Source organism: Anneissia japonica, unplaced genomic scaffold, assembly GCF_011630105.1.
Source record: "Anneissia japonica isolate Jap-2015-1 unplaced genomic scaffold, ASM1163010v1 scaffold1776_len382430_cov169, whole genome shotgun sequence".
Lineage (NCBI taxonomy): Eukaryota > Metazoa > Echinodermata > Crinoidea > Comatulida > Comatulidae > Anneissia > Anneissia japonica.
The window spans coordinates 156422-168157 of record NW_022713301.1 but is presented as its reverse complement, the minus strand read 5'-3'; the positions used below and the strand labels follow the sequence as shown (position 1 = coordinate 168157).

General features: G+C 32.6%; 1 protein-coding gene across 3 annotated transcripts in view; it reads right to left on the bottom strand.

The window, feature by feature from the left end:
- LOC117108403 (guanine nucleotide exchange factor DBS-like) overlaps positions 1-10902 on the bottom strand; it is an 83397-nt gene extending 72495 nt beyond the window's left edge. Inside the window, exon 1 of one of the 3 annotated variants that reach the window (XM_033250411.1) lies at positions 10797-10902. In XM_033250411.1, the coding sequence (XP_033106302.1) occupies positions 10797-10884 (88 nt within the window). In that variant the 5' untranslated portion in view covers positions 10885-10902. Of the gene's footprint in view, positions 1-6644; positions 6715-8478; positions 8537-10796 lie in introns of those variants that run through there. The other 2 variants (XM_033250415.1, XM_033250413.1) reach the window with 2 other exon arrangements.
- Between the last annotated feature and the right edge of the window lie 834 nt (positions 10903-11736).

Sequence of the window (11736 nt, the reverse complement as noted above, 5' to 3'; positions counted from 1 at the left end):
AAAAAAAAAAAAAAAAAAAAAAATTCTTGGTGATAATAAAGATTGTATTCATCATTTTTAGCCTTATCTTATCTTAGCCATGGTGACGTCTTTGCATTTTCAATCAAGGAAGTTCATCTAAATGATTAAAAGGAGGCGTATTATTGAAAATACTGTGGTTTCAACCACAGAGATTATTAACATAAGTATATAATTATGTACTTTAAACATTCTGAGTTTTCTTAGAAATTAGAGCAAAGTCTTCCCTGGCATGAGTCTACAATAATCACTCTAAATTAAACATTATTATTATTATCATAATTTAAGCGAACATGCTCCATTTCAAATAATCATCTTTGTTAAGTTACAACTTGTTATTAGACAAAAAGGAATAAAATGAGTTTGAATGCCTAGCAATGGATGTAATACAGTTAATTTCTTGCTTTATTCTTTTTTTGTTTTGTTTAAGGCACATTCATTTATATTTAACTAGACACCATTTAAAAAACTGTATGTAAAACTGTAAAATACATTCATATCCTTCTTAAAAAAAAATAATAGTTGGCCGATATTTACTATATCAGTCCGTTATAAGCGATTAATGAAGTCCCCTTCAAAAAAATCCTTTAAAAATTGAAACCCCCGCCCCCAGGGATAATAAATGTAAGCACTACAATCCGCAACAAACCCTCTCTAAAAAATTAAAAACACAGGAGTCTCGAAATTTATTGCCTATGGTTGCCTGTATTAATGGTTTTCTTTCCACAGTGTTAATATTAAAAAATATGTATAGTATGCACCTCACATGTAAATATTTATATTATTTATTAACAGTGAACACAGTATCTTTTATCTTGTTGCATGTTTTTTTATCCTTTACAATAATGTATTGGCATTTGATAATGTACCGTTAAGTATCTGAATTGTATGTACAGTAAATGTAAATTTGTATTAGAGTTTTTCAAACAAACTCTACAGCTACGATTTATATTGATAACTGAAGTGTTTGCAGTCAACAAAAAGATATGAAGTAAATACAACAGGGTAGAAAAATTGTACACAGTAAGAATAAATAAAGCATAATGCTACTCCAAGACAATGTAGTTTAGAAAATCAGGATGGAGTGTTCATACAGTATTACAGTGGTGGATTCAAGGGGATGGGGGGGGGGTAGCCTGCTCAGGGGCCCCCTATATTTTTCAAAATTATAAAAAAAACATGAGGAAAAAAAGAAAATTCTATTAAAATTTAAGTCTGGGAGTGCCACTTATGGCCATCATAATTTTTCTTACCTCCCAACGATGGTGGGACTGAGGTGGGTGGGTCGACCCTCTATCTGTAAAAGTCTTTCTCTGGGCCCCTATATTTTGAATTTCTGAATCCGCCACTGTATTTTGAGCTGACCCACAGTACAGTAGATGGATGAATAATTTAATTTTGAACCAATTAAATTAAAAAAATATGGCAGTTAGCCAGAATTAATACTGTCCATGCTCAGGACAAACGCATGATTCATACAGCAGTACTATGTCCCTGGTCCATAGCACTGCGTTTTGTCCACCTGTCTGGCAGATGGCTTTTTCCCATGAGTCATTTGGACAAATCGATTCAAAGCGGACCTTAAATCTGGCCTGAAATCGAATCAATTCATATTATGCAACAGAATGAAACTCAACCTTACAAGGGAACCAGGGTTCAGATGACTGGGGGACCTGGGAAAGGCATTGGGAGAGTGTTTTTTATTCTATTTAAGAGTAAGAATTATAGGCAGGAGAAGATTTAGGCCTTTTCTATAGACAATCTACTAAATAAAAAATATGACCCCTCTCATTATATAAAATATAATTATTTAGTTATTCACATGATTGGAATTACTGGTAGGCATGTCATGCACTTAAATTTAAGCAGACTTTAAAAGAGAAGGAAAAATGAAAACCAAAATATGTTTAACCTTGAAAAGCTGGGACGGATGTAAGACTTTATGACCGGGGTTGCACTCCAATCATTGACCTTTGGTCAGGAAGATAGTTTGGGAAGGGTGTCACCTTCACTATGGTGGGTTCAGTGGGTATATCCACTGCATCAATCCACCAGACTTTTGGAGCTTAGCAATTTTAATTTCATTTAAATGATTGCATATTTCGGAGTGTTTCCTGCTGACAATAAAATAATAATACTAATAATAATAATAATAATAATAATAATAATAATAATAATAATTCTGGATTTATATAGTGCCTCAAGTTGACACAAATTCAAGGTGCTTAACAACAACTGAGAAGACAAAACTAAAGCAAATGCAAATGTACCAAAAAATTATTATCAAATATTTGGGTTTTAGTTTAGTTTAATGAAGTTCAAATGATTGGTTTGATGATTATCAATAAATATTATTATTATAATACTTTGGTAATTGGAATCATTTCAAGGCCTGTTACTTTACTATTCATCACAAAGCCTTTCATTTCTCTTTTCCTTTTGCTTCTTGTCTTTCTTCCTTAATTATATAATTGGTATTAAATATGTTCTTAGTCTGAAAAGCTGTGACTGACATATTGTGGGCCTGATCTCTCCGACAAGGAGATCGAGTCTTCAATTCCCACCATCCCCCCCTCAAACTTGTCAGAAAGTCTCGGAGTGTACTGTCCAACATTCCCAATGACCCCTGCCTGGCTACAGAGTCTTGTGATATCGAAGTAAAATCCTGTTGTCATGTACAGTACGCTCGTGTAAATTAAAATAGCGCTGTACAGAGAGGCTTAATGAATTTTTATAAAGGCTATGTGCTACAATTGATGTAATAGTAATAGTCAAATACATTTATCAGAAAACCACTTGAGTACAGTATAACAACATAAACATGACTCATTCAAAAATAAAAACCTTGAGGAGGGAATCAATAAACACATCAACACATCAGTAAAACCATTTTACCATAGATGAGATCTCTAGGGTAAATCCATCATTACCTGTAATAAATCAATTCGCCTTAATCGGGTCATCATGATGCAATTTACAAAACATGACTAAAATTGGTGAAGCATACATAGTGATTTTCCTTCAAGTTTAATTTTGTCCTTTACAATGTTGATATTTTAAAGTTTGTTGCTTGTCGCTTGTCTTTCAAGTTGTATTTCTTTTTGAGGTTCCTTCCCATGTGCCAGAACAAGTATACATGTACAAACATACTTTTTTGAAAGCCTAATCTAGTCATATATCATATTTCATATAATAAATTGGCGGGGAAATATTAAGGGACGAGTGAACTCATTGCCAGCACTGGGACATCAATTTTTATTGTCTCTTCCAAGTGCGAGATTTCTTGTCTGCTTTTTGCATGGGTTGGTATATCATGTCCAGAGGGCGCCCCCACTTGTGCAATCGAGTGTACTGCTGGCAAGATAACACAATAACATACATCTGTTATTTGTACGTTATCGTCTAGGTGTATCTTCCCTGAACTACTGGCCGTTAAGTTTTTGGTTCTACAATGTATAACAAAGAAGTAATACACGCTAGAATGTTACCCCGATATTGACGGGTTGGGTCGTCCCTAGCGCCCTCAGCAACATCCTGTGGGACGAGTATACTCATCGCTTGCAGCGAATGTGTAAAAGCGCTTTGAGGTGTTTAACATAAAAAGTGTTATAATTATAGTGAATGCCATTTTGTTTATCATTTACAGTATTTTATCATACAGTATTTCTATTTTTGCTTGCTATATTGATTGTATGGTTTATTGTCTTGTATTTGTAAGGAGAGCATCTGGATAGTATTTCAGTTTACTTTAGGTTATCCTCAGGCTTGTATTTTTGCTTTTCTGTATTGTTTTTTGTAACAATTTTTAATAAAAATTATTTCATTGAGTATTAACAAAAATAATATAATAATTACCAGTATATTTGAACAATTTCATCTGATATTGAGGACTGGCTCACATAGATTGATGAATTAAATTCCATGACCAGCTGGTCAGAGTCCACCAATTTCAAAAAAATTTGTTTGTATAAAGAAAATTGTCTCCTTTACTCAACAGTTAGCTCAGCTGCGACATTTTTCATACCTTGTTTAGCAAACCTGCCGCTCGCAAATAATGATGATTTAAAAAAAAAAAAAATTCTATTTTTGGCCAATTAGCGCACCAGCTTCCACTAAAAAATGAAATTTTCAGAAAAAATGAAGGTTTTTCTCTATTTTTATTATTCCCTCCGCTGCCTTAAGTCTTTAAAGATACGTTCTTTCTAATTACCATACATACTGTAAATTTAAAAGCATTTAACCACCCCATTATTACACTGTTAATACATTTAGCAATAAAATTTTATTTTTATTGTCTCTTCCATCTGGATGTGTTTTGCACAACTGTTTGCTAAATAAGAAAACAAAATTTTATTTATATTTTTTTCCCGCCCTCCTCTGACTGACGATCTTTAAAAAAATAAGTTTGCAAAACTGGGAATAAAAAAAGTCCCGCCTTATGAGAAGAAAGCACATTATCTCCCAAAAAACAGACGACGACAGCAACAATTTCAACAATCAACAGTTATGAAAATGACAATGAGTGATCACCAGATAGTATTATGACCTTGCATAATAATAGTTAATTAAATAAAACAGAGTCCCTCCTTTGGAACATTCCTATTCAGAGGATACCCCTACTACAGAAAGAGGACATTTTCACCTAAAACAAGGTAACTATATCTTTTAACACTACAGTATGACCACAGCATCTATTAATGGGACATCCCTATAAAGGAGACAGAGACACTTTCTGAGTGTGATAAATCATCAAATCAACACAGTTTCAACCCCTATTAAAGAGATACTATTTTTTTATAATCAATACAATTGTAATAATATTTCATTTAAAGTTTAATAAGCTTTTGAGCTCTAAATTTACCATAAAAACCAGACTTTTTTTCTTGATCCTTAAAATGAAGAGTATATGCCCATTCTATGTGTTACTGTATTTCATAAAATAATTTTCTCAATTTTGACATTCACAGTTAATATTGACACTTGAATAATGAAACAATATACAAAACTTTTGTTGTAAAAGTAGTTTTATAATGTTATAATCAGTATCAAATATTTTTAAAAACTATTAATTTTGTAAATTTAACTTACCAATAGGTTGATAATTGTTACCATTCATTGCAGAATAATCAATGATGTGTTCAAGAGGAACCAAAAGCAAATTTTGTCTCAAAAACTAAAATCGTTTATTAAAACAACTGTCGCTTGTTAGCACGTTCAATAATTGTGCTTAAAACAGTATAACGCTTCAGAAACATCCCTGTGAATCATTAAACCAACAGGAAGGTACAGAATCCGTGGAGTCTTTATCAAATATGGTAGTATTAATTTGAAACCTGATGAAATATTGTAGTATACAAATAATAAAGTATTACGTATAGGCCTAAAAGGAAAACCTAGACGGGTCATATCTCACTATCAGGTGGAAACAAGGAGTATTAATTGATGGCAAGACTTGAGGTATTTCTGGTAGCCCAGCTAATACAAAATAATTCAGCAATGAGAGATTAAACTGAATTAGGAAAGTGAGGGTTCATTCTAGTTTGATTAGCAATAATATCGGATTAATGGACAAGCGAATAATCAATTAACCTGCAGTTGTTAGGTTACAAATATAGAAACCATAATTGGTATAAAAAAAGATTTGGAAGTTTGTCACGAGAAAGAGAGCAGGTGCAGGAATGCCTAATCAGGAAGTTGTAAAGTATAATCGGTAATGTTATGCATTCAGCAATGTACTGTAATTTAATAAAAGGAAATAAGAATAAAAAAGAAAAATAAAATATATATATATATAATTAAATGAATCCATGTTTAGGTACCTATACACTGTATGGAATAATTTGAAAAAAAAAAAAAAAAGAAAAAAAAATGAACAAGAGTATGTTCAGTTATTCTGTGTGGAGACCCACTTTTGACTTTTTTTTAAATAACATTTTGGCAATCCTACCTCGCAGATTTACTTCTTGTGTTCTTGTATTGTATGTTATTCAAAATAAATTATATATGATATGATATGATGTGCTTTACTGTACAAAAAGATGGGTTATTTTGATCTGTGTACTAAATAATTTTAACGTACATTTTATAGTTTTGGTTAATACAGGCCTGTTTCTATTTTTAATTTATTTTCCTGCGTATATGATTCTGTATTTACAATATGGTAATTCAAATATTTAATGCAACACTTTTAGGGTGGAGTACCTTTTTTAAAAGTAGAGTATTACTATCATATTGTTTGTGTTTTGTTTTTCATATGCTATCGTTAAAATAAATAAACTGACAATTGATGAACTTTGAAAACTATATGCTTGTATGTCAAACTGTACTATTTATAATACATGCTAACAGCTAAAAAAACATATTTCAGTTTAATAATTCTAACAACTGGATACATACTGTAAAAATAAATGAAAAAAATCCAGTTGCTGTAAACCACTGTAGGCTTAAATATGACTGGTCATTTTGAAATTAAAATTTTAAAGGGGATATCAATGCATCTTAAAAGCTAATGAAAAACTTTAATTGTATGTACACTTAAAAAGTTCAAGAAACTGATCTGAAAGTAGATTACAGCTAGAATTTTCATTTTAATAAAAAAGAACTTGATAATTAATTACATCACAAACCTGGAAGTTCTGGCATTTGGTGTTCAAATATCCTACGAATTCCAGTAGAAAACATGTTAAACAGTCGCAAGGAAATCCATTTAAAAATTAAGATGAAAAAAATATGAAGCACAACCCAAAATATTTCATCACATGCCCATGAGGGCTTCTGAAGACAACAAATACTACAATATTTGTTGTTTACTCGCTGTGGCTTACTTCATTGAAAAATATTAAATAAAAATAAATGAAATACACCAAGGCTGTAGGTAGTCTTAATACTTGATTGCTTGACGTTTTACTGTATTCCTGGGGAAGGGTCCTCAGACACCTCAATTATGAGATTTAATGTATCTCTTCTGCTGATGAACAAAATGTCCAGTGTGGTAACTCCATATGAGCAGTAAATTACTAGGTTGTCATCCTGTTTTGCTAGGCCTACAGTACTGAAAAAAACTTCTTTTGGAAATAAACAATTTGAAGAAGCTCGAGTTTATATTAATAACAATCAATCTTGCACTCCTCAGTCGTATCAACAGGAAGACATCAACGAGAGGAATTCAGGATGATTGGTGATCGTAATATCTGATAATGATCTGATATGACCGCAAATGTAAACCTCCAAGCACTCATGATTAGGAGTACAGTATCTGCAAGGTACACTTGGATAGGAACTGTAGGAAAGGTACACTGGGCTGACCATTCACAGCAGTTTCCAATCCATTTCCTGGTTCTATGATATTATACCCAATATTATATGCACTTGAGGCTCGATATTATTAATATCTCTACTGTACAGTTAGCATTTCAAATACCTTTAATGTCAAGCAGTTAAAATATACTGTAGTTCAACTTGCTTGTCGATAGCAGGTTCTGATTCAAATGTATGACTGAAAGCAAGTTCTGTATACACCATTAAATGCATTTTTCAAAGCAAATTTATAGAATTTAAAATAAAATACAATGAGTAAAATCGATATGATAGATTAAAGAATCATTAAACACTTGACAATGTGGTGTATTTAGTCATTTTAACCATTTTTTCAGAAAATGCATTGTTCAAAAGGACAGATTAGAGAAAAAAAATCAAAGAAAATTGAAAATAAAGGTAACAAGGGCACATCAAATAGACTTCTGTTTTACATAATATTTCCAGTGTAATTTTTTGAGTGCGAATGAGTACCCTAGTGCAGTGTGCATGAAAAGTAGAGAAGACATACAGAAATATGTGCACTATGCTATCATAAAAACTGATTATTGAATCACAAAATGAAAAGGGTATATAGATCTTTAAAATAGAAATCAAAAGCTAATAATTGATGTATAAATCATTAAAATTGGAATAAAAAAAGGTAGATTTAAAGATAGAATAAATTTGTTTCTGGTCTAAAACATGTCATTTCATGGCAATACTAGCTGATTTAAGGTATTTCATTTTTTTAAGACAAGAGTCTGGTTTCACAAATGTAATTTTTTTCTAAATTGCGATACAGGCCAAGAGCATCTGTTCAGTAGCAAGGTACTGACTATTGTGGACTCGGAAGCCTCATAAATAGATGATTTCTCATGTGCAGCTTTTAAGGGAGTGGAGCTGTTGTTAGTCATAAGGAAAAAAATATGAAATAATAATTCAAAGCATGAATATCCATACTGGTATTGAATATCCATCCTTCTCATCGGAAAAAAAACCGAACACTGAAGAAATAACACTGAATTAAATTAATTTTACAATTATAAAGTACAGTATATAAGCATGTTTATGTTAGAAACAAATTCACCAGTTAACATGAATAATTACAGTAAATATCATATAAAAAAAAAATTACAAAAAGAAAAAAACAAACGCAGAGCTTACGTGGAAGATACAATCCAAATATAATCCTTCGAAATAATCCCATGCTTGTACGAGATTTAGTCTGGACACCTAATCCATATTTTATATACTGTTATGCGTTTGATGTAAATTCCCATTGGAATTTACAGACATACCGCACATTTGCCTTTAACGTGCCAATACAGTAGCCGATCAGTACAACCTAGTAGTAATTCTGTAATAATGATTATCCTAATTTGCCTATTGCCATGGCAACTGCCCAAGGCGGGATGAAATTGTGACTGATTGAAGATTTCTTTCAATCAATTAATTACTATTTCAAGTTGTCTAGTGTAGCATTGAAACTATGTCAGTGCAATATTTAATACCGCTTTGGTGCAATAAGTGAATACTTATAACACATTATTTCTCTGAACCTCTGTACTGAATCGCTGTTATGGAAAGAGCTTCAGGACCAAAAAAACACAAAACAAAGTGCCTACAATTTTTTATTGGCTTTCTGGTTATTATCTTTAGCTTGTTTGTGCAATATTTGTAGTGCGCCTTCCACAATGAAATCGTCTCAAGGCGCCGAAAAAAGTAGGACCATGAATTTAAAAAAATTAAATTATATTATATCTTATATTAAAGAGCCTATATTAATCAGAATATTTTTTTTATTTTCTTTATTATAAGTTAAATAAATATAAATAAATGAATAAAGAAAATAAATAAACAAATAGAAAATAAATAAATAAATAAATAAATGCCCATGGAAAGCATCCATGTCTGAACCAAGTGGTCGACTAGAGCCAGTGGCGGATTCGTGAGGGGGAGCACGGCCTCTCCTCCTAATTTTTTCAAAATGGTTAAAATTTTTAGAAAAAAAGAGAATTACATTCAAATTTAAAGTCTGAGAGTGCCATTTCTGGCCATCTAGAGGTGCCATAATCGAAAACTTTCTTACCTCAGCCCCAACCATGTTGGTACAGGCTCTCCATCTATCAAAGTCCCTCCCTGGGCCCCCTCTATTTCAAATTCCTGGATCCATCCCTGAGAGCCTGGTCAGGGTCAAGGAATAAAATCCAGGTTTTATGGTGAGAGTTTTGTTTTTTTTATGGCTTGTGTGGCACAGACATCATGAATTTGCTCTAAATGAGCTCTAGTTCCCTGAAATTTTTGCTTACTTGCTGGAGTGTGGGAGACAGAACACAAAAATATTTTTTGCTGGGATGTGGTGCAGATTCTCTCAAGACTAAATTAAATTTAGGATCTCCAGGAAGCTGGCTACTGTACAAAAGATTGCTGCATTGTCATACAGTATTGGCCTATTAGTCATAATATCTTGGCATGCAAATTCTAAAATATTATTTTGGTTTGTCTTGGAAAATCCATTAAGTTTTTTTTTTCTGCTTAGGACATTTATTCTAAATACAATACTGTTTCTTTTTCTTTAGCATAACGATGCTTTTAATTGTTGAATACTCTCCTATCATTTCCTAATTCGACAAATAAATTTGAATCTGAATACACCATGTCTCCTCATACTTAGCTAAGGAATAAATTACTTACTGTTGTAGAGAAAATATAAGTATTGAAAATATAAGGTACAGTATTTTCTCTATGCTATTATGCTGCAATTTCAAGGTGTATTTTTCTTGAATGGTTGTTTAATGCTTCTTAAATTGTGTTCTGATATGACAGTAACATTTTTATCATAAACATCAAGAAACCATTTATTAGTGGTCTGTTCATAAACATACTGAACTCAGTAGAGGCACCAGGAAGAGGGGGGGGGGGGAAAAAGGGGAATGATTGTACAAATTTTTATATTTTGAGAATGCCATCTGGGCATACCATACACTGTAAAGGAGCATATTCATCAACATTTGCTCCAACCATGGTGGATCTGAGGTGGGTGTGGCCCCTATCAGCTTTTGTTTGTTTTTTGGATCTCTCGCTCAGGACTTTTGAGACCTATTGAGGACGTCTTTTTTTGGACCACTTGTCTGGGAATCACTAACGCTGCCATTGCCTGAAGTTCACTATGTGAATTCGACCTCTTTCAGCATTACTGATTTCAGTAAAGAATTGTCTAAGCAGACAACAAATCAGGTTAATTCAACAAAATTGAAATCTTCCTAAAGTAAAATTGGAATTTAATGGAATGTGGAAAGTGCAGGGTTGGTGCACGGCACTACGTACAGTACAGTACCATAATATTATTTACTTGAATTTGAGAGTTATTTATTCAAAGATATGGTATAACCATCCTGTATTATTCAGATACTGCTATGCTCTATACAGTACACAATTATGACCAATAAAAAACTGATATTTCGATAATATAATTCACTTACCCATCAACGACCAGGAATCACCATTGATAAAAATCTCCTCAAAGGGGCTCTTGGCCCTGCTGCCTGGCCGACTAGGGGGCCATTCCATCTTCCATATGGATAGGCCTACAGGGGTAACAGTACAAATTTAATCCAAAGCCTACAGAAATCAAATGGGACCGCTAAACCACAGACACAAGAATCAATCATCAATCAGAATCAATAATTAACAAAACAAGAGTTGGAATCAGCAACACTACATAGAGATCAGTCGCAATTCAATGCAAAGCTACCAGATCAATAACAAAAACATTCATCGAGGTAATCGACATACTGATGGAATGCAATTCAACAAAATATTTTTGACAGGGTCACCAAAAAGATAGAGAAATTTTAGTTCACTAACTTCTCATGCCAATAACGTAATTCCCACTGGATGCACATCTTTCATTTATTTTTTAAAGTACAATATAAATGAAATTGGTGTAAAACAATATGAGAAGTGAAGACAGTTAAAATGGTACATGAGCAAGTCTTTCATCATAGTAAGAAGTGCTGTTTGAGCATTCCATGTAAAGATAACAAACAAAACATAATTGGTGCTGGTAAAGTTATGAATGCTGCATGGTCTCATAATGGCAGATTGCGAAGTATTATTTTCGTCAACAATGTGAGACAGCTAGTCAATATTTTTTTCCACTGGTTAAATGAAAGAGACATGCTAAGACTGCATGATTGACAATACCCCACATTCAAATGTTTAACGTTTACTGACACTCAATGTGGGTTGAAGCATTTTTTGTGTGTGTTGTCTTGCTACAAAATGCTTTTAACATGTGCATTCATATGACAATTAACTCCACAACAAAAATAATGCTGTCTGTATTTAAAAGCAATCTGGATACATTTTCATGTTGATGTTTACTGGTTCAGTATGAAGTATCATAAAAACAGCAACAAA